Source organism: Sebastes umbrosus, chromosome 17, assembly GCF_015220745.1.
Source record: "Sebastes umbrosus isolate fSebUmb1 chromosome 17, fSebUmb1.pri, whole genome shotgun sequence".
NCBI lineage: Eukaryota > Metazoa > Chordata > Actinopteri > Perciformes > Sebastidae > Sebastes > Sebastes umbrosus.
In genome coordinates this window covers 21,106,716-21,131,627 of record NC_051285.1, presented here as the reverse complement: position 1 = coordinate 21,131,627, position 24,912 = coordinate 21,106,716, and the positions used below count along the sequence as shown (strand labels likewise).

Genomic DNA, 24,912 nt, shown 5'->3' with positions numbered 1-24,912 from the left:
GTTGTCAGCGGTTAAGTGCTCACTGGGAAGGTAACAAGCGATGAAGTCCTCAGGGCAGATTCAAACCAGAACATTGCTGGTACACGATAAACATCTGAGCCAACTAGGTCACCAGGACACATTAACTGGAGAATAAATCCATCAGGCTGTCAATGACACACAAGCTGTGGTCTGCATTTCACATCTTATATTCCTGCAGTTAGTTAGAATCCAACAATATGCTGTTGTTGTTGCATCAGTTCATTCACATATTTAGATTTGCTCCTCAATCGTGACATTAAACTGACTTGCTGGTCAAGTGCGCATGACATATTCGCAGCTATGCTAATACTGTTGTCTGTTAATCCCTAATTGTAGCCAAAATTGTCAGAATTCTCTACACGTTTTGCTGTTTATATACTGTGTATTGCTTCGCCATATGGACGGTTAAGCTCCTGTATTTACGATGAGAAACACCTTTGAAGCACAAGTGCCTGGAAAGGCCAGCCGCAGCCCATCCGAGAGGCTTATCATCACTCCATTAAATGTTCAGTGGAAAGTAAAGAGGCTGTATAGGCCATTGATTATCACTCAGGCAGCGCTTGGAAGTCAAACTTCCCATGAATAGAGACAGACACTGAAGATGTAGTTTGTTATTATTAAAGAAAATAAAAAATCCACTTTGGGTTAATCTTGCATGTACTGATTTAACGCGGTCGCCTTATCTTCTCATCAGTTACAACGTAGACTTAAACAGACTGCATAATGTGTGTTTGACCATCTGTACTTTATCATGTTTCCTTCATCTCCTTTGAGGCTTGTAAGCTATAAAACTGTCATTTAAAACGCTTTTTGCTACACTAACTGAGTTAATACATTAATATTACATTAGCTTCATGCTGTGTCATTTCATGTCACAAGTGCATGTCTGCGTGACCTACATTTATTTTCGGTCTTAATTGCGCCCCTGGTAGTGGCAGCCCAGATGTGAACCGACTGTCACACTGTGAAGGGAGAGAGAATTTGCCCTGAGCACCAAACCCATCTACTACTCTGAAGCCCACTGAGGTCCCACTTCATGAATGTGTGCATACATGTACTGTATTAGACAATATCTCAATACCAACAGACAGACAGACAGAAATTCAAACACAACTCAGAATTGCCTCTAAACCGCTCTTCCGACTCTAAATTACTGTCTCTTATTGAAGAGGCAGAATGCTTTTGGACTGCATTGACACTAAAAATAATCATAGCATTAACGCAACATTCCAAGAGGACATTAATAAGAGGGTGCATTCAGCCACAGGAGATTATAGGCTAGTGCTGTGTAGACTCACTCCAATTTCACTGGCATTGTTAATAACCTGTGTAGTAGAAGGGATAGATGGATGTCACTTAGCTCTGCAATAAGCCTCACTGTATCAGAGTATAAGCAGAAACATGTTCTATGGTATTAAAGGGATAGTTTGGGTGTTTTCAAGTGGGAATGTATGGGGTACTTATCCAGAGCTAGTGTATTACCTACAGTAGATGGTTGTTGGCACGCCCCCAGTTTGGAGAAGCAGACAAAAGTTACTGCACGGAACCAAAGCAGTGTACTGATGTGGACGGGGCCGGCAGCAAAACGTATTTTAGCCACCTAAAAAAATCAATATAAGTTTATATGTATGTTAGATTTAGAATATTTTTGCGGGTTTACCTTGCCGTGCAACACTTATACAGTCTATGTGTTTCCGATGGGGAACTGAAGCCGTTATCTATGCTCTCGCCAAAGCAACCAGACTCCATTGAAAAAAAAAACCCAGTAATTTTACCTCGCACAACACGGAAGTTGCTGGTCTACCGCTGCCTCGATCTGTTAGTTAGTTTGTCTTATTGTGTGACTTTGGATATTTAGGATTCACCAAAGTCACACAATAACACAATCAATCAATCAAGGCAGCGGTAGACCAGCAACCCAGCGGTTGCACAAGGTAATAATTAGTTTTTTTTCCAATGGAGTTTGGTGGCTTTGCAAGAGCATAGATACAACGGCTTCAGTTCCCCGTTGGAAAGGGCTGTCTCACGGCAAGGTAAAGCAGTGAAAATATTCTAGATATAGCGTACACTTAAACTGATATTGACCTTTTTTCTTTTACGTGGCTAAAATACATTTTGCTTTCACAGCAGTACATTGTTTTGCTCCCGTGTTGGTACTCCTGTCTGCTTCTCCAAAGTGGAGACGTGCCAACTGCCATCTACTGTAGGTCATACACTGACTATGGATAACTACCTCATACAACGCCACTTCAAAACACCCAAACTATCTCTTTCTAGTTGGATTACATTTATATCTGACTTTGCAAAGAATAGTTTGACACTTTGGAAAACAGATTTGCAGTTAAATGAGAAGATTGCTACCACTCACTGTTAAGTACTTTACGAAGCTAGAGCCAGGAGACAATTAAATTATTTTAGCATAAGTCCTCTATCCAAAGATTAAACGCATCTCTGGCTCCTCTTTCTGATTCAAAATGCAGACTGCAAAGTACATCACACCCTCTCGTGACTGACTGTGACTCACTGATGTCCAGCTATGTGAGCTGCCGGCCACCTGTTTCACTCATGTTGTGTGCTTCTTGGTAACATCTGTGCACAAAGAATCTGTGCAAGATAGAGAATATTTACGCATGCATATATAAAATGCCTCTCTGTCAACATCACAGGTAGTGTGACCGACGACTTATTTTAGTTTCTAACTGTGTTCCCTTGCAATAAGACTTTGGGATTAAAAAGGAAGTAATAAAATGTACTAACTCAAAACAGGTTTAAGAAAGTGTGGCACGTTACTTTTCTTATTTCACAAATTAACACTCTAACCCGACATTGCTTATAAAGAAAGAACACTCAAATGTGTTTTTGTTGTTTCTCAAAATGGTTTCAGATCTTGAGGCAGCAGTCAGACTGTTTGAAAAACACCAACGGGTGTCCGTCACATTGGCAGCAGTGAAGCCAAGGAGCCAAATGTGAATCTTATCAAAACACAGCTGCTGTTGTTGCTGGTGCCACATTACTACCTTGGTGGAAATACAGTCTTCATTTTAAATATTAGATCTTCCTGTACTTGCAGTACTCGGTGCAGACAAAATAATCCACTCCTATAAAGTATGCAGTGTATATTTGTTCAGACACTAGTCTATCAACAGTACCTGCAGGGAGCAGCAATTCTACAAGTGGCAATAAAGCACGGCCAAGAAGTCAGAGTTCAGCGTGGAAAAGAAGCAGCTCTAGGAAATCCATAATATACTGACCTCTTTTTTTCCACAGCAAACCTGCTTGTGTCAATCACTTCCACTGGACAAATATCATCTCAACTGTGTCTTGACACAAATTGCTTTTCACTTCGTTTTTGCTGTGCAGGATTGAAGTGTTTATGAACAGACTTCAATCCTTTTTTCTTTTTTTTTCTATGAAACGCTCACCCTTCAATAAGCTGTTCCAACTGATTTTTAAAAGGTGATTAAAACAGCTCATCTGGTAGTAATTCGAGAATTTATCTGTATGAACAGCTTTTTATTTGGCTCCATTCGCAGTGGTGCTGTTGATCGCGCATGTTGGCACGGGGCTCTGGGTTTGGTTGTTGACGTGAGGAATAGGGTTAAAGCCCAGCTTTGTTTGCCATGTTGTGAGGATTGAGGGTATACGAGGTGTTTCTGAGGTAAACTGTTACTTTGTGTGTTGTAATAAAGTGCTTTGAGAATGCAAAAACTTAGCTTGCAATCTGAAAATCTTGGCAAAAGTTGTAATGATCTGCCGGTCGAAGAGAGGTTCCACTCGACTGTTAAATGTAATTGCAATGATTCGTGAACAAAAAAAAGCTGAACGCAACAATTCGTCATACCTCTCGCTGCCAAACCAACACCATTTGGAATAAAGCAGCTTTAATAATCTGGCCGCAGTCCACGCTTGATAGCAATCTCACAGGTCACAATAAAGCCAAAGTTTAAAGTGGGAAAACCAGTGCAGGTAATTTGGCTGATTGGAAGTAGTTCTTATAGCGGTTGAAAATCACAGGCTATGGGAACAAAATGTCTGTGAGATTAATGAGTGTCTGGAGTTTCCTTTTATCTCCGTGTTCCTACATATATATTCTGAACATGAGTTAATTACTGTATTTCATAACATAGCCACTAAAGACTGCAGATGTCTTCCCTCATCCTAACACCTTGACACTATCCCTGTCCAAGCTTTATTTCCTTCTTACTCCCTAATTAACCTGAGGCATAAAAAAAAAACATGATGATGTTATTGGCTATCATGCCACTCTGCATCCCCTAGTAATATGGACATGTCTGCTTCTCCAAAGTGGGAGAATGCAGACCGCCATCTAAGTTCCTGTATGTAACGTTAATAAACCATAAGGATGTACTGTATATACTGTATACACTGTACATGTAGCAGCATCATCATGCAGAAAACTGCAGAAGTCATGTGGGAAAAAGTTTTTAGGCTCCGGGAAAAAAGCATTTTGAAGCTAAAACATACATACTTTGACCAAAATTTGCGAATTTTTGAATACATAACGAACACCACTGGGAAGCTACAGAATGGTATAAAACACCTAAAAGATTTTTTTTAAAAAGGACCCGTCCTTTAATCCCAAAGGAAATTCTTTTGCCAGAGATTGCTCAAAATTACAACAACAAAAGAATAAAAAGCACAACAGAGCAATAAATATAAAGTGTATCTTTGGGGTATAAATAAATATGACAATCGCTATATTATGTTTTTTGATACTGTATCGATTCTCCAAAATGATGTATCGATTTTTAATTAACCTCTTAAAAATCCGACGGACCGCCTGCAGACCTGGCCACTATTCTGGCCTTCGGAGGTTTTAGCGGGCTCATCTATTGGTACCAACCATGTTATACTTGCATGTCGGGAAGGAGGGTAAATAACGCTCCAAACTTATGCTAAATTTTGGTGAGGAAAAACTGGCATAGCCATTTTCAAAGGGGTCCCTTGACCTCTGACCTCAAGATATGTGAATGAAAATGGGTTCTATGGGTACCCACGAGTCTCCCCTTTACAGACATGCCCACTTTATGATAATCACATGCAGTTTGGGGCAAGTCATAGTCAAGTCAGCACACTGACACACTGACAACTGTTGTTACCTCTAGTAAAAATAAGTAAATTAAAATAGAAAAGTAAATTACAACAACATAAGAATAGAACCAAGAGTAAAACTATAAAGTGTATAAGAAGTAATACTAATAACAATAAATGTAAGATCAATTTAGTGGAATAAGTGAACTAAAATAGAAAAACTAAGTACAGCCTGGATCCAAGAGTCTTTTTTTTCTATTTAGACCATACAAGTGTCAGTCTTATTTACACAAACTCTATAGTTGACTTAGCAGATGGGAAATTTGGTTCTTGATGACTGTGGGGGTGAAAATAAAAAGATTAATGATGGTGTTCTTGTGAATTGGTCAGCGAGACATCAAAAGTAGCAAGGAAAAATGTTTATCCTTGTATCAGACAAACTAAACACACAAGTCTACTTAACAGGATTGAAATATTTCTTCAGTTAATCATGCTGAATGCGAGAAATTAGCTTTAGACACTAAGAATAACAAACCAAACTGATATACAACGACTACGAGTATCTGTATTGGCCAGTATCTCCCTTTAAATCTTCATCATGCCATTCCGACGTAATACAAATATCTCCCACTGGCTCTCCCACTATAGCTAATGAGACTGTATGTCAAAATGCTCGAGATGCTTTGAGACACATTCCAACGTCAACCTCTGGTTAATGAAGGTAACATTAGGTAGATCCTCTCCCTGTAATAACAAGGTCAGTCCTGAGGGCATCATACTGGCCTGCTGATTCCACCCGCTCTCTTCATCATCACTGAAATTCGTACTGGGATCTAATAAGCCAAGTGGAGCACTGGGTTTGGTTTAGATGTGTTCTGATCAAGGCTGTCAGAATAAATTATAATCGTAGAATTTCAAAGAAACGTCATAAAATCAAACCAGTTGAATGTATCAAGAAATGATTCATTATTTAACGGGCGACTGAACTGAAAGCACCAGTGACTTGGCTTATCGATTCTATAAGCCAAGTCACTAGGAGCATATCGATCCTATTGATTATTAGCCGCCTGACTGGAGAGGAGATGTAACCTTGAGAAGCATCTCTGAGGTTATGCTATTACTATGACCTTTAAAGCTGTCCTTTCAAAAATATTAATCCTCCCAATTACTCTCTAACCCAAATCCTTGAGGAATACAGCTTCACTCTGAAAGCAACCACTGCAGCACTGTAATCATTAGCTAAAGCACGGATGGACAAGTTGTAGGGCCATATACAGTATGTACAACAATTTGTTTCAGAGACACATTCTGCCAGTCTCAGCACATCTTAATTATCAGAGTAGGAAACAAGATGAATTCATAAACGCACTTCAGGTGTGGGATGTCTTAACAATTAGCCTACATATAAATAAATCTCAAAACTATTAAGAGCAGATTTATTCACAGAAGTAATTATCCAAAGTGCCTGATCAGCACACAGCCAAGGCTGGACACTGACCTCAGAACAGGAAACTAAGGCCAAAGGAGTACAAACAGCCTGGAGAAAACCACAAACCCACGGGAATTTCGGATCTTAGAAGCTAGTCTGTCCAGATGAGCGTAGCTATGGGTTCACTATTTAGCACAGTTTATTGTGAGGAACTGAGAGGGTGACCAGCACAAAATGCCAAAAAGATTTATCAAAGCAAGTTCACAAATAATAATTTAGCAGAGCCATATAAGGTCCATGTTAGGCTTATTTAGTGGGTGGTGTTAGTCTGCAACCTTAATTTTGTTTTCGCAGTAGTATGATGTGATCTGTACGGAAGACTATTAGGGCCTGGCATAAGGAAAAATAAATCAGAGGAGGAAGTTTTTTTTTTTCTTTTTTGGGGGGCATTTTGAGAATAAAGTCAAACTGTTAAGAATAAAGTCGAAATGTTTAGAATAAAGACGAAATGTCGAGATGAACGTAAAACTTTTGAGAATAAATCAAACTACTAGCGTTAGTGCATATACTGAAATTTCAACTTTATTCTCGAAATGCAAAATAAAAAATAATCGTTCTCCTCTCATTTTTTCCTTATGCCGTAGATCTGTGACACAGCGGGCACTACCACATTTTATCAGCCTAAAGGCCTTTACACACCGGGTGCGTGATGAAAAAAGGACACAAAAATGAAAAATACTTGTCTGCGAATACTACAGTATATGTCTAGGGCTTTTATTGTGAAAGGTAAGAACAGAAGGAGTGGATCTGGTCGGCACTGCCTTTGACAAGGTTGAAAGGAGTAATACATTTTGCCATCTTAGTTCAGACTAGGGAGCCTCTGTGTTGTTGTTTCATAAATATAGGCGCAACTCAACCCGTTCCGCACACCGTGATTGGTTGATGCCTTTATCCGCGGTGCGAATGCTCAGAAAATCAACCTTGTTCCAAAAAAAAAATTACATCACTTTTTTGCCGTGTAAAAAAAAACACAGCTGGTGTGTTAACGGCATTAAATAACGCATTACTTAAATTACATAATTATTTGGTTAGTACAAATAGTGTCTGCATGCTAATATATGCATCATAATTAATATTTTTTATTTTATTTTATGCTCAGCTTCATGCTTTTTATACTTTCATGGTAAAATTAGAATTAAAAGTCATTTTTTATCATTTAATTTATATATTATTTGTTTCAGCTCATGTTTGAGTTGTTGTTGCACCTAATAAAGATATTATTGTGCTTTAAGTGTCGATGAAAATAATTGAACGATCTGACTGAACCAATGAACTGCTGTGATTCTATTTTTACAGAGATGTGTAGAAAAGGTTGAAGGAAGTAGTATATGGGTGTGGGAGGATCCTCCAGGCAAGGAACCTGCTACCTTTGTGGGGCAGGCAGATAGTTATCGATCCTCCTCAAAATGAGGAGGAGTTGTGTGTGTGTACGTATATGTGTGCCTGTGAGAAGGTGTGATGACCTGTGATCTCCAGGCCCTCGGGCGCTTGTTAAAGCTCTCAGTAGCTTCCCATCCCCAGGGTTGGCAACCATGCTTGGCCTTGCAGCGCCACAGGAAACCGGTGAGTAAACAAGGGAAGCAATCACGAATCACAGCTTTCAGCACACAATCCGAAAACACACACTAAAAACAAGCTTGTGCTAACACCATTACATATGCATGTATGCACATTCAGTCAGAGGCAAACAATTGCAGCAACGTCTGCAGGGGTTTGAGAGACAAGAGAGATACAGTCTCAGTTTCTCTGCCAGAACAGTTCCTGGGGGACAAAGTTCACATGAGCATCTTTCAGGTGATGATGACGTCAAAAACACCTGTGTCAAACAACATTCCTTTGGCATGACCTCATCTTTACATGGGCTGACTCTGTAGATGCTCTGTATGACAATGGACAGATAATTTAAAGAGGACCTATTATAATTATTTGCAGGTGCATTCTTGTACTCTGTGTTTCTACTAGGACATGTTTACATGCTTTAATGTTCAAAAAACACATTATTTTTCTCATACCAGCTGTTCTGCAGCACCTTTTCACCCTCTGTCTGAAACGCTCTGTTTGAGCTCCTGCCCCGCCCTCCTGCCCCGCCCTCCTGCCCCGCCCTCCCAAAAAGTCAACTCTCTGATTGGTCAGCTGGCCCACTCTGTTGTGATTGGTCAATCGATCCAAACTCTTCGGACTCTGCTCCAGCTCCGCTCTAACTAGCTTTGCTTGAGGGTGTGTCAAACTAGCCGCTAGGCAGGTATTATGCAAATGTGTTACTTGGTGACATCACCACGTTACAGAAGAAAGGGCAGGACTTTAGCAAGGCGTTTCAGGCAGTTCGGTAACAGTGTTTTTGTGGGGGAGAGAGAACTCCCTTAAGCGTGGATATTGGGCTTTGTAACTTTGCGGACCTTTTTACATGCACAAAAAAAACTATATAACACACCAAAGGAAAGGGAAAAAGCACAAAAGCATAATAACTCCTCTTTAAGATTTATATGTGTTTATCCGACTCATCTCTTTCGAAATATAAACTAGGGCTGTCAAAGTTAATGAAATAATAAAGCGTTAATTTTAACGCCACTAATTTCTTTAATGCGTTAACGCAACTTGCGATTTTGAGGTTGTGGCGGGGTCAGTTTTAAAGCTTAGTGCTAACTAGAAAAACCTAAGGAATCCATTGGTACCAACCAATGACATACTAGCTTGTCACGAAGGAGGCTCAATAATGCTCCAAACTTTTGCTAAATTTTGGCGAGAGAAAAACTGCCATTGCCATTTTCAAAGGGGTCCCTTGACCTGAAAATGTGAATGAATCTATGGGTACCCACGAGTCTCCCCTTTACAGACATGCCCAATTTATAATAATCCCATGCCGTTTGGGGCAAGTCATAGTCAAGTCAGCACACTGACACATTGACCGCTGTTTTTTGACTGTTGGGCTTGAGTTTGCTTATGATTTGTGCATATTTGTCATGCTAAATGCAGTACCTGTGAGGGTTTCTGGACATTTAGTTAATTGATTTCCAATAACAGCCTAAATATATACATATACTTGCATAAAGCAAGCATATTTGTCCACTCCCATGTTGATAAGAGAATTAAATACTTGACAAATCTCCCTTTAAGGTACAATTTAAACAGATAAAATAGGTGCAATTAATTTAAAAATTTGTTTTTATTTATTTCAAAAATAAAAAAAGTGATTAGTGATTAATTTGTGATTAATCACTAATCACTATAGGTAACCATGTGATTAATCTTGATTAAATATCTTAATAGAATGACAGCCCTAATAAACACAAGAACTGCTTAAGAAGTCCAGACATACACTTAAAACCAGGTTTGATGGATCCCAATGATGGGCAACAATAAAAATAGCTTGAAAGCCTTAAAGCCATTCAAAGCTGTGCCAGAGTCGCTGCCAGCAGTAAAGAATAACAGAACATCTGCTAAATTAGCAAGCAACCAGTGCATCTTTCTTCAAAATAACAGAGTAGTTTCTGCAGATTCTCAGACAGCATGAATGAAGCAGAGTGGGGCCACACCCTGAATGATTTGAAAAAAAACAAAATCATATTCCTATCCTTCACGTTGGCGTGTTCCAAGAAATAAACATTAATGAAGATGCTCTTTCAAACTGCTCTCCGGCAAAGCTTGTTAGTTGCATTACTTCTAAGGAAGGAAAGGAGGAATTTGACAATTCCATGGAACAAACAAAGGAATTCCCGTCAGTGTGCAAAGATGTCCCATCAGCCCCATCATCCATAGCGAAAGAAGTCCTCATTAGCAGTGGGACTCGGCTCATCACTGTCACCACCACAAAGACTACAGGGAGTCTTGTTAGCTTAGGGGACGACACAGCAGGCCAGCTTTCACCCAATCAAGCCATCATTATTTAAAGTCCAGCGTTCTGTAACAAGTGCTGTGCTGTGTATTTTAGGTCACAACAGTCAACCTCTTGCAGCCACGAGTGTCAGTTGTCCAAGCAGCATGAGTAGGTACAAGTGAACTCTGACCTGTGTGCAACTAACTCCTGCAGGCCAGCCACATGTCTCAATCAAACTGCTCCCTATGGGGCTGCTGCACACACCAGTGATGGGATTAGGCTGTGTTCTGCTGGTCTCTGAGCACCTCTTGTACTTACTTCTCCACTGATAACACATACGAGGAGGTCTATAAAAGGTAAAATAAGCCTCAGAGGGCCTCGGTCACTTATTGCTCAAGTAATTAGCCTAGTTATTAGCTTAGCTAGTGCGGCTATTATGAAGATATTAATCCTAACAGTCCCAGCAGAACTGAGAGGGTTAACTGAGCTTTCGAATCCTGTACTAAAGCACAGTTGAGACAACCGTCATAACAAAGACTAACAGGATGAGCCCCTTCTTTTATTTTCCCATGGTTCCTTTTTAGACAGTGTTTACAGGCCATCAAACACAGCAGGTAGAATGGCGAGGCAAGTAACGGCGTCACTCTGGGGAGGCATAATTTGGATCCGTGGGATGAAAGGGACAAAGCCATCTCGACACGAGCATATGCTTTTAATGGCCATCATTTAGATTATTATGCATCATCCAATTACCGTGGGTAGATTTATTATGCGGAGATTAAACTCTCGACGAAAGGAGAGTTCCATGGTTTTCCCTTTAGTTCTGAGTAAGATGCAGTCACTTCACAGCACAGCTTTCAGAGCTTGATGTTTTAATGATGGGCCATTTTTATGCTACAGTCAAGTTGCCATACAAATGGATGAGTTGGTATGCATTAAACAAAAGTAGGCAGGAAAGAACATGTAATAATTTGGATTGCAATTAGTAATGCGTGATTAATTTTCAAGGACAGGCATGTAAGCCTGGCAGCTATCCCATATATAATGTTTAAAAATCCCTGTCTAATCTAATCTATGGTGGGATAGGGATGTGATGAACACACTCAGAGGGTCAAACCAGTGGGCAACTCCAGGGTCAGAAAAGTGAAGCCAATGCGGAAGTGCCTTAAACTTGCATTCTTTCTAACAGCCAGCAGGGGGCGACTCCTCTGGTTGCAAAAAGAAATCCGATTGTATGGAAGTCTATGAGAAAATGAGCCTACTTCTCACTTGAATTGACCTCAGTAAACATTGTAAACATGAGTTTATGGTCTCAATCGCTAGTTTCAAGTCTTCATCAATGCAGCATTATGTTCATTTAGTAAATTATGGTCCCATTTAGAGTCAAATAGACCATAAAGCAGGGTATGCTTTAGGGCGTGGCTACCTTGTGATTGACAGATCGGTAGCACGGCGTTGTCCGGTCTGGGTGATGTGTTTTCATCTTACAACTTTAACCCTTTCACAGTGTGTTTTCAGTTCATGAAAGTTATTTGTAACCTTTTTGGTCGCCTAAAAACGTCTTATTCAGCGCTCCGTTGTACTTTGCTCCACCCTCTCGTGTCACTTTTGGTTGCAAAAAAACAAGATGGTGACAGCCAAAAACCAAGATGGCGATGGCCAAAATGCCGAACTTGAGGCCTCAAAATGGCAGTCCACAAACTACGTCCACTTCTTATATAAACAGTCTATGGTTCAAATATGGCCATTGCCATATACATTTACTGTACACCTTATAAAATCTTACATTGAATAAATACTCTTTGAGCTTCAAATAAAGGGTTAGTTTCATGTCAGGTTAAGCAAATTAATATATTCACATCATGTTGAAGGATCAGAGAACTTTCCTAAAAAGGATAGAACAGCACAAATGCCCTTGAGTGCTCTTTAAACGCTCCTCAGGATTGAGTGGTTACCAAGTGTGTCAGTTTGTAAATTTAGAGACAACGAACTGGAAAATTGGTGTCATACACATTTTGTTGTGCTCTTGGTGTGGACAGGCTAGCCTTAGTAAGTTTTCCTTTTTTGAGTCACCGCCGGAATTTAAGAAAACCATTGGTAAATGGCTATATTATATCCACATGTTGATACTGTGCAGCTTCTGCTTCTGGTCACAGAAGCAAGGAAGAAAAATTTGGTGCATTATGTTTGGTTTGGAAAATGGGACATAAATAACACTCATAATATGTTGACTTTAAAGAATGGTGTTACACCCAAGAAGGTTAAGAGCAAAAACCTTGGAAAAATATGCCTCTACAATGTCAAAGAAAGGACTAAATAAAGCCCATCTCTCAGTGACAGACACTTATGAAAGCTCTAGTGCTGAAAATATATTGTTCTTTTTTCAGTCTGTGGCCACTGCTAATGTTACTGACAGCTGTCTTTGTCTTACAGAGTGAACAAGACTGGCGCCAGTCGGGAGTTTCAGGGACTCTTGAAATTTCTAAAAACATCTCTTATGTGCCTTTGCCTGTGGTTACAAGAAGAGATGCGCTGAAAATGTCTATGATTACTGGTGAATATCATCACAAAGTTTTAGTTTTGTATTTTTTTTTGTTTGCTTCCTGCATCAGGCTGAAGCTTTAACCTAAAAATAGCTTAAAGTAGTAGCTTAAAACAGGTCAAATAAAATTTACGGTGGTAAGATTTAGTCATTATTCACTATTTGATGTGCTGCGGTCAATCGTGTCCCACAGCAGGTGCAAAGGTAAAAATGTTGTTATCTAATATCTGGACTGAAGCTACCACCTACTGGTCTATGTGACTATAGAGTGCCCCAGGGATGACGTATTTTTGTTGGCCAACCAGCAACCGCCTTTTTTATGCTTCAGAATTCATAAGTGGGATATTTACTGACATATTTTATATTGTAGAACAAAACGTTAAACTCATAAACAACTCGTTAACAATAAACCTTATTTCAGGCATCTAACTAACCCATTGACTTCCAGATGAGGGAACCGGAAGTGCTAAAATGTCAATTTATTTCCAGGTTTTAGGACTCATTCCTGTAGCACTCTACAGTTGCTACTATATTTTGCATAACATTAGTGTGCCTTGGGTGGAGGAGGTGATGCTCCTTCAATGGATACACCTGCAAGGTCTGCTGCTTGACTGTAACACGGTGGCTAATATGAGCTGTGATCGTGGCTAAAGAAAAACGTGTGAGCCAGTACGGTCTATTGGAAAGTCAGTATGCTGTCAGCGCTCCAACAAAAACTTTTCCTTGCTGATGTGCACCCCAACCTTCACCTGCAATATCAGCGCTATACCAATATTATGCTTGGTCATTTTCCCAGAATGAACCATGAACCCTCCAACAGAAACACAGCAACCACACAACATGTACAGTATAATCCAACGCTTTCTTCTCTGTCTCAGTCAGATGATGTTTGACAATTTCCCAATATGTGTCATGCTGGGTTGGAGTAGGCATTACTACAAATTACTAGATAAAAATATAAAGCAAACTAAAAATACCACAGTACATGGGAATCTAACTCTCAACCCCCCCCCCTAAAAAAAACATGTATTTAAATATTTATTCCAGAATCTAGTAGTGAATCTACCATGTAGGGCTGCATCAAATGGTTGTTTTTATTGTCGATTAATCTGTTGATTATTTTCTCAATTAGTCAATATACTTAATCCATAAAATGTCAGAAAATGGTGAAAAATTATCATTTAGTGTTTCCCAGAGCCTAAGATGACATCCTCAAATGTCTTTGTTTTGTCCACAACTCAAAAATATTCATCTTACTGTCATAAAGGAGTAAATAAACCAGAAAATATTCACCTTTAAGAAGCTAGAATCAGAGAATTTTTACTTTTTTTATCTTAAAAAAATTACTCAAACTGATTAATCAGAATAGTTGTAGATTAATTAAAAAGCTGACAACTCATCGATTAATTGCTGCAGCTCTAATACCATGCATGACATTGCCAGTGCATGGAGCTTTTTTTTCCATCCATTGGAAGTATCCTTACTGGTCTGATTGGTGCAAAGGGACTGCCCAAGTGAAGTCATCATTCTGCTTCTCATTAACCTGTGCAACTCCTGTAATGTATGCACCCACTGAAGAGCTCTGAAGATGATGATAACCCTGCTATGTTTGACTTCTCACATGCATTTCTTATCATATACATAACACAACCTGCTCTCACACAATAAACCTCTTTTTTTTCTCCCCTCTTTGGACACTTAAACTGTGGCAATTAATTTCCACCGGTGTGATAAGAGCTGCTTGTGTTTCACTGGGCTGCAGCAGAGCATAGAGAGATAAATGGGTCACTTTCAGCAAACCAGGCAGGACGCAGTATGGGTCAGTAGGGGCCACATAGAGATAGATACTGGCTGCTGGCTAAACAGAGGAAAGGTGACTGAAATACCCGCAGGGTGCCATGATGGATCAAACTTAGCGAATGCATCACTTCTTTCTCTATTCCACCATTGCTATTTCAATCATTCTTTTTTTAAACTTCCCATCCTGAAAACACAGAACTACTGAACAGTATAGCACTAAATGAATGCAGAGCTGTGGATTGTTTTATGGAGGTTGTTTTATAATTTTATTCTCAGGTATTGTCTTATTTATTGTAGTATTTATCAACTGTACTATTTATAGATTTTAAGGGCTGAGAGAGAGCCATCAGGGTAAAATGCATTTCATTGCATTTCACTGTATACACTGTACTTTTAAATGCATATCACAAATAAACTTGAAAACTGAAACAAGGAAAAGCTGTGGTGGTAATAATACCTGAACAAATGTGTAGAAGTGCCAGTAGACAGTAAATCCCCGTCAGACAGGCAGGCATCATTCAAGAGCAGCTGGAGACGGTGGGAATCCAGTTAGAATGCGCTTTTGCTGTCTATTTCATCGAAATCACAACTTCTATACCGCAGAGCCGGTGATGGAGAGAGAGAGAGTTCCTGAACTCCGCAATGACACAGATAATACTGTTCAACAACTGCTCCACCGGAGAGTGGGATTTTTCTATTTTGAATCAAAGTTGAGATCAGTCGGAGGCACTCGAGAAGTAATCCACTCAATGCCACTCGGATTGTCCCCGAACGCCTCACTTCCAAACGCAGAGAACTTGGCGGAATTCATCTGTGATCAGATAAACGCTATTAGTTCCACTTCGGTCGGGAGGAGAAGCTTTCTGCGGCTGAATGGAGAGCAAGAATCCCAAAAAAAGAGAGAGTCGTCCTGTTGCAGTCAGTCAGTCTGCTTTAATGGTTTAAACGTGTAGTTTTTTGACCCCCTTGGTTCCTGGTTGGATGAGGCGCCGCGCGTCTTTGCGCACTCAGTGCTGCTTTGGTTTCCCCCCTTAAACCAGTCAGAGGCTTTTTTTTTCTGTTGTGCAGGAGGAGATTCCTGCGAGTCAGGCACCATTTAACCGCATAAGGAGACATTCACAACACGAGGCTCCACTTGCATCAAGGCACGTCCTCTTATGAAAAAAGAAAAAGAAAAAGAAAAAACACCCAGGGCTAAAAATGACTGCAAACTATGTGGATGTAGTTTTAATAGCCAACAGAAGATGATCCCATGATTCAAGCTGTTTCTAGCTTATTGGAAAGCCTGCAGTATATAGGATCCAAACTGGCTGCACCAATCAAACGCTTTTGTTTTAAGTGTCCATCATTATATGTTAAATAAAGAGACTTTTTTTATGAAGGTGCAGAATTCCCCCAACCCAAAAAGTGCACTTAATATTTTAAAGTGTGTCTACAGTTGAAAGTGAACATTTGACCTTGGATGAATGATTTATACTTTTTTTTACCTTCCCACGAAGACTACGTGCACTTTCACTGTGTGCTTATTAATTAAAACCTAAAACCAAAAACCAGCTCAGGCTGCACATATAGGGGGGGAAAAAATAGTGTATTTCTATAATGAGCCAGTAAAATGTGCCTTCTTCCACACCCGGAGAGCATTGTGGTTCTTCTTTCCATGACAAAAATCGATGAAGATTTCGCCCTCTGACCTCTCAACACACCACTGGGAAATGAAATGGCATTTGAAGTGCATTAGAAATGTGATGCCTCACATATTGTGTCTTGGTATGAAACATGCTGAAGTAATAATCACATTGCCTGAGTGATAAATAAAAATATATTTTGATTTAAACTAAGATTAATCCTTTTAAAGTTAATAGTTACAGTATATATCTCTGACCTAGTGAACCGCAGAAATGTCTTGTGATTTCTAAGGAGGTCAGCACTCCCTCTGCTGGCTGCAGGGCTGCAGCACAGTCTGGGCTTATAGTTTTTGTTTTGAAATATTGATATTTAAAGATGCAGTGGGTAGAAATTGACCAAATATGATACAAAAAAAAGTTATTTTTATGAAACATTCACTATATCCTTACAGTATAGTGCATGAGACAGGTCATCTGAAAAAAAATAATAATGTGTCTCTGTGTCCTTCGGTGCTCCTAATGGCATCTGCAAGATTTCACAGACCGGAGGAAAACAACCAATCAGAGCCAAGCTGGAGCCTTGTCGTCTCTGAGCAGCTGTCAATCACTCGCGAACTCCGATCAAACGGTCAAATTAGGCAGCGCTGATCAAATACTAAATCAATATTCTGTTACTGTAATGCCTATTTCTCGCCTCAAATGTTTTCAGAAACATCTCGTAGTGTACTGCTTAGCTGTAAAATGAAAAAATGTGTCATTCGGTAGCCATGTTGAGATCAGTTGAGTAAATACCAAGCACCGCCCACTAGCCGGAGCAAACTTTCTCATTTTACAGCTAAACAGTACACTACAAGATGTTTCTGAAAACATTTGAAGAGAATATTAATTAATATTTGATCAGCGCTGCCTAGTTTGACCGTTTGATCAGAGTTTGCGAGTGATTAACAGCTGCGCCTGTTGAATGAACAGCCAATAGGAACGCTCTCTCTCTGAAATTACCCGTGATTGGCCAGTCTCCCGTCAATGGCTAGATGTTCTAAAGCCTGAAAACAGAGCCAAGATGAGGTGCAGAAGTCTAGTTATCTCTCAAAACACTTGAATTATGCTGAAAGGTCATTATGTCATTTTTGCCCAGTGATGCCAAAAATATTCTGCCTACTGTCGCTTTAAAGTGAAATTCCGTCTGCTCCCTAATTCTTTCCACGCCATGCTGAGAACGTCCAGTGGAATAAGAAGGCAGGCTGCATGACACTACAAAAATATGTCAAGTTAAGTGCACGCATCACGTCTACAATAAAAAGCACACGCTTAAAAATTCCTTCCCATGTCCAACCAAAATTAGTAACAGAAGAAAAGAGAGGATAATTATGTATTCAGACTAACTTCAATCACTCTGTCTCACTAACACGTCACAGAAGTGATGCTCCTGGTCTTTAAAGTCACATTTAGACTGAACTAAATTGACTTCCTCAGCCCTCCCTCTCCGTGACCTCTCGCCTCAAATCCTTTAATTGCCCATTGTGGACCACTGGGTGGCTCTGCTGAATGGAGTGCCTGCTGCAGTCTAAACTGAGCCATCACGGTTGGTAAACAACCAGTAGAATATGGGAAATTACTGTCTCACCACGAGCCTTTATAAAGCATTCTTTCCATTTTTTTTTCCCCCATTCAAGAACACCTTCCACTCTCTTTTTCTTTTGCTTTCTCGCAGGTTGTTTTTTCTCCCATACCCTATTCAACATGTTTGCAGCAACACAATGGCACTGGTATATACAGTACTGCTATATTTCTTGCCATTTCCCCTATTATTAAGTCTTTATTCTTTGTTTGCACATTGCAATTGTGTTTCTTTTCCCTACCAGACAGTTTCTGTTTACATTTTTCTATTTCCGCCAATATTATCCCCATTATATGACTCTCTGGCAGCTCAGTGGGCTGAAACTGAATGACTGCAATAGTACCACTGTAGAGCAGGGGCTCTCAAACTTTGGGGGAGAGAATTTTCCAAGGACCCCGTCTTAATCGTAACACCTATTATGCTTACATTTGTACTCTTAAATCACATTGGAGCTATTTATATTCTAAAACTTTTCACTCTAAATGCTTCAGACTTGTTTCATAGTGATGAACAGAAACACATTTCAATTTGAATCATGTTAAGGTAAAATAAAATCTTTTATTAGTCCCACAGCGGGGAAATGTGCAATGTTATTGAATGTTAATACCACTTATATACCTTTAAACATAGGGTGATTTCATTAAAAACTGCATTTGGACTCAACTTGACAGCATTTATAGTCTGAATTTCAAGTAATTGATCTTAAAAACGTTCAGTAAATGAACAGCAGCAACACTAGCATAGTACTGATGAATGCAGATATTTAAATTTACAAGTCTAAAGCTGACTTTCAGTGAGTGCTTCAACTTTAAAATAATTAACTTATCAGAGTTTCTATTGGCTCAAAGCTAACGTCGGTGGAGTAATGGACACAATAAGCTTGTTTTTATTGGCGTAAATGGTCCCCATCTGTAGATAATGCACTTTTAATTGGTACGGCACAATTTAAAAATTTATAGTAAATTATTTTGCCCCCTGACACGGACCCCACTTTGAGAATCAATGCTGTTTTTAGGGAAATATGGTCTTGGTCATGTAATGACTGTACAATTAGTCTCATTTTATAACACTGACAGGTATAAACTAGCTGCCATCACAGTAGGGCGAAAGCACAAATAACAAGAGGATAGAGATTCAACAGAGGGGCTCTTGCTTCATGCGAGTGTTGCCTCAACATAACAACAGGTGCAGTGCACACAGCTAAAAGCACGGCTTGTGGGTTCTATCGCACATTTCGCAATTGGTCACAATCCAAAAACATCTAGACTCCAACACTGATATTTTCCAGGAACAGATGGTGAAAAAAACGGACACAAAGACAAGCGCGTCTTCATGGCAACACAGCACATGAAATGGCAAGGGTTTCAAGGAGACGGTGCCAAGTACTGAGACCTATTTTTATTTATTTATTTCACTCCAAAGTAGCTCTCCAGTTGGTTCGGAGCCAGAGAGAGAAAATATCTCCAAAAAAGCACAAAGCCAAATCCCCAAAAATATTTATGAAGGAGTAAATAATTTGGATCCTCCACGGACCAACAAACTTGGCCTCGGCGAGTCCTCTATTAGTCAGTGTTTGGTCCATGAAAAAAATACAGACTATACCTGATATTGGGAGTGAAATGCAGATTTTAATTACGCGAGCAAGTGGACCGTATGAGCTGTGTGTATATTTGCGTATGTAACACATGGCACAGCGACTTTCACTACATTATTTTCCCCATTCTAGCTTTTATTTTCCACTCTCCCTATTTCCTATTATGCGTGACAGCTCTGTCATTTCCCGCCACTCGTTTATGCCTTTGCATATTTGTCAGCAGCACCTCTCACTGCGCGTCACTATAGTTGCTCAGGGTCAACCAAAGTGTCGAAGCAAAATAAGAGACAGCCTTCCACGTTTCGCCATCAAACTGTGAGAGAAAAGCTGATGCAATAGCCGTGCCTCTGCTCTCCTCGATCTCCCTCCAAATTGGCAAACTGGCAGCTACCCGGCTGGTCTTATCAGTCGTTAAGACTTGGACATCCTTTCAACTTCTCACAATCTCACTGTCATCTTTTTTTTTTGCTTTCCTGCTGGGCCACAAAAGATTTAAGGTATGAAAAAAAAAAAAAAAATAGGCGTCTTATCTTGAGAGAGGAAACAGACAGATAAAGAATCCCTCTTTCAGCCATTAGCTCCACATAAACTACATCAGATGGAAGCCAGTAAGAGCTCCAATTTAGATTCCACAAAAGAAAAAAAACTTTGTTATGCTGCCCATTAAAGATAAAAGGGCCAAAAACATCATTATTTTAGCATCTCATTTTCTTCTTCTTGTTAACTTAAATTTGCGGCAGGCGTCAGAGAGTCTTATTTTGTCATCCTCCAAAACCATAGAGGCCATAGGGAGAGAACTCCTAAACGTTTAGCTTTGTTCTATCCCAATACATCACCAAAGTCAGAGCCCTCGCCGTAAAATGTCAAAGCGAAGGGAGAGGGGGGATTGAACTGCGTTGGCTTTGGACACAGCACTTGAGGTCTTGCAGCTGCTGAACTGGCATTAAGTGGTATTAGAGTCTTTGTCAGCAAAAGGAAACATAGTCCTCTTCCTGGGAATTGGGTTCAACGTCGTATCTTTCAAAGGACAAAATACAAAATCAGCACAATCTGGAGCACCACTTAACTCACTGCTGGCTTTGTCGAGGCTTATTTCAGACATTTCTTTCAAACTGTTTTACAAGACCGAGACAAAAGTATAGGCCGCTCAGAAATAATTGGATAAAACAGATCTGATATTTTGATGACAAGATTAGAATAAAAACAAGAGACTAAACGACGTGTACTGCTGGATTAACACAAGTATACTGTATGCTGCAGTAACAACAACGTGGCGTACGACAAGAGATGGAAGAATGACAGAGATATGTTGTGTAGAGAGCTAGGCGGTATGATCAAAGCTCTGCATTGCTTTGTTAAAGGTACAGTGTGTAGGATTTGGCGGCATCTAGTGGTGTGGTTGCAGTTTGCAACCAACGGAGTTCTACCTCACTCTGCTCACTCTTCCCTTTCCAAGACTGCGGTAACGTGAGCAACCGAGTGTCAAACCGTGGTAACGCCAACAGAAGTCAGACGGCGGCTGGCGATACCACGGTTTTGCACTCTGCGGCTCACGTTACCACAGTTTCATAAGCGTATCTGAGAACTACGGTGGCCTTCAGGTAACACAAAAAAGCAAAAGGATCTCTAGAGCCAGTGTTTGGTTTGTCCGTTCTTGGCTACTGTAGAAACATGACTCCGTGAAGAGGACCCGCTCCCTATGTAGATATGAAGGGCTCATTCTAAGCCAACGAAAACACAACAATTCTTACTGTCAGGTGATTATACACTAATAAAAATATAGTTATGAATATTATATTCCATCTTTGCTAATAGATCCCCCAAAGTGTTACACACTGTCCCTTTAAAGGAATGTTAGATTATTGCTCCTGATCGACCGGAATGGCAAAAAAATCAGATTTAGCACTTGGCAGCGTACCTTTGTATCCGAGGTTGTTGTCTTGTTCAGATGCTGGTTCAGATGCAGGTGTTTGGGAGATGACCTCACGGTTCCCTCTGTGTTTAACTGCATCTGTTTGCATGGGGACGACGACAGTGGAAAATACACTTAAAACGAAAATGTACAAACTTATCCATGTGCAACATAGACGTCTTTTCTTCCTGGCCTCACTTTAACCATGAACAGGAAACTAAGTCAATAAATCTCACTGATAGAGAAATGTTGTGGAACTTCTAAAGAAATGGGTCACAGGCTCACATTATTTTTTTTCTATTTAGTACTTACCTTTAAAACCACAAAAGAAGAACATTTTCCAAGATTTTTATTTTTCATTTATTTATTTATTTATTAGCTAATTTGTTCAGTATTGAGAGCGTGGTGGAATAGAGCAATCAAACAAAATAAACAACAAATACAACATTTCCTGCAGACAAATCTTCTCTCCAATATCCTACACAGTCAATCGTTCCCCCATCCCCTCCCCTCCCACCCACCAGACCTTGCACCAAAGAAAGTAAGGAACAACACAAAAAAAAAACATGTGAACATGAGCAGAGTACATGCAAACATATGTATACATAAGCAATAACTTAAATAGATATCAGAGCATGAAATAAATAAATAAATAATATAATATAATATATTAGACCAAAAAAAAAAATCACAAAGTATAAAAAAAGGTGGCGGGGGGGAGACAGACACCTCAGCTATTGCTTGTAATGTCATCAGCCAGATCAGACAGTGTGTCTATGTAACCTAAAAAAAATACATATTTTTTTATGGATGAAATACAGCTGAAAACTGTTGCAAAATGTCAGCAGTCACAGCAACATAACTAGTTACATAAGTTGCCGCAATATATTCTATTATGGTTTCCATCTTTGTCATAAGAGCAGATTTATGAACTTTTTTTGACATTGTTAAAAAAAAAAACTTTACTCAATTTGATTCAGATGATGACTCATTAAGTTGAAGATAGTTTGTGATTGTTTGCAAAATACATGAAGGCAAAGAGATATTTCCCTTGCCACTAGATGAATACATTTTGCTCTGGAAGCACATTGTAGCACCGCCAACACTGTGAGGTGTGATCAAATTTAATCACACAGTCACAGAGAGATGAAGTATGTATGAACGCATTAACGTCTTAGTCGCAAGAATAATGTGATCTCCTCTATGTAAACAGAAAATAAATCTACTTTACATCTACACAACATCTATAACTATAGACAGGAAATGAAAGCAAGCAATAAACATTTTGTACACTTTAGAGTACTCAAATTATATCATCGATGAACACAATCTGAAAGATGTGAATTATGCATAACATTCATAAGTCAAATGCTTACACGCACCAACCATAAAGTTTCCATTGATTTACCCATGTTTTACACACTGGCTGGGTGATTGGCTGTGGCTTATAGTCATAGATTTTATCTAGAAATATACCACTAGAGGGCACCACCACTTCATCACAGCATTTGGAATTAAAACCAATAAGCAGCAATAAAGGCAAGTATCTAACTGTTTTGTTATTGTCATGCTGGAGTGCAGGTTTTAAAATGTGTTGAATTTATTTTAATTTTTTTTTAGTTATTTAATCATATTTATAGTTATTTAATCATAACTGTACTGATTATCATTTGTCCAGTAGAACGCTCAAAACAGAATAACAAAGCTATCACTGTGACCATATCTATATGGAAGTCCATAATTTAATTTACAAACAACCATGATACTGTAGGTTGTTAATCCTCAAAATATCATCCACGGAGATTACACCTGGCCTCTGTGTGTCTCATCATCATGATCATTACCGTAACACTGAGAACAATTTAAAGAATAGAATAAATATATTATGCTCAACTAAAGGCAAGTTGGGGATGCCCTGTTTTATGGACATTTCATGAAAATAATTTATAAATACATATGCTGAATTCTGTGTCTTTTTTCAGCCACAAGAGGACAGTACAGCTGCACCTACGAGGTGCTGACTGAAGTTCTGCTAATATGTCTGGTCAGTGAAAAGATTCTCACCTGATGAAAAGTCCAAGGCATGGCCCTGCTGCAGCTGGTCGATACAGAGCAGGCTGATGAGAAGGAATGTGACGGGGGATTGTACAGCCAGCATGGTTCCCAATGACCCGGCCTGCTTTCAACAAGGCCTTAATAAACCTGGAACCAAGATGAGGAACAGGTGAACTTTAGAATTTATGGGACATCATTTATTCAGATATCACTTTATTATTATTATTATATTATCACAAACGTGAGCTGAACTTGAGACATGCTGGAGGAATAAAATGACCAGTATACATTGTGATCCAACGCTACAGCACTGTGTTTTAAGTTGTTCTAGTCATGAATCACAAATTCATCATTCATTCATTTATTAAAATAAATTGTGAAAGAATTTTTGGGTTGATACCATTTATTACACAGATTTGGTGCTGAATTTAACCATTTTTTCCCACTTGAGAATTAATCAATAATCCCTCTAAAATACCACATTAAGACACCAAGACTTGTGATTATCTTAGAGGTCACCACAGGTCATTTTATACAGTGAGGTCAAATTTCAAAAAATGGTCTCAATTCAATGAAATGGCTACTATGGGGACTAACATCATCACACATGAATGCAATTGGGCTTATTGGATCCACAAGAGTCTCAGCTTTACAGTGATACAACGATGATATGAATAATGAATTATATAATTTATTCAATTCTAAGACTGTTTAGGGACCCCAGTATGAAGAAATATTCAAATACCCCATTTTTAGAATTGACGAAAAATGTATACTGTATGTAATAAAACTGCATGGCATTTGCACCAAACTGCATGTGATTATCATAAAGTGGGCATGTCTGTAAAGGGGAGACTCATGGGTACCCATAGAACCCATTTTCATTCGTATAGCTTGAGGTCAGAGGTCAAGGGACCCCTTTGAAAATGGCCATGCCAGTTTTTTGTTTTTTTCTTTAAGACTGAGCCTCTTAAAGACAGTAATGTCGGTCGGGATCGCTGATAACATTATATTTTATTACACTATCATTAGCCTAATAAAGTCCCATTATGCTAAACATGTTTTTATACAATTCCTCTCACAAAGTGGAATCACAAAACAAACCCCTCGTCCACCATCTACCCTGCTGGCGAGCACTATACACAACCATGTTCCCGTGTGAAATTCCACTACAAAGAAGAGAGGAAGGACAGATGGACTTTCCTCTGAAAACCACCCAGCATGCAGCCAAACTCCAAGTCTGTCTGTTTCAGTCCGATCCATCCACACACACATACCGAGGGGAATGCTGATCGCTACGGCTTCACTGATGCTTCCCCCTATCGTATTCCAACACACGACTGAGCTTCTGCAGTACATCTGAAACACTCTCTCCCTGTGTTTTGTGCAA

General features: G+C 39.5%; 1 protein-coding gene across 2 annotated transcripts in view; it reads right to left on the bottom strand.

Moving 5' to 3' along the window:
- LOC119475789 (roundabout homolog 1-like) overlaps positions 1 to 24,912 on the bottom strand; it is a 119,720-nt gene that overhangs the window by 84,657 nt on the left and 10,151 nt on the right. Inside the window, exons 3-4 of one of the 2 annotated variants that reach the window (XM_037748820.1) lie at positions 23,532 to 23,669; positions 21,474 to 21,566 (exon numbers count right to left, since the gene is read on the bottom strand). In XM_037748820.1, coding sequence (XP_037604748.1) covers positions 21,474 to 21,566; positions 23,532 to 23,625 — 187 coding nt within the window. In that variant the 5' untranslated portion in view covers positions 23,626 to 23,669. Of the gene's footprint in view, positions 1 to 15,175; positions 16,489 to 21,473; positions 21,567 to 23,531; positions 23,670 to 24,912 lie in introns of those variants that run through there. The other variant, XM_037748821.1, reaches the window with a different exon arrangement.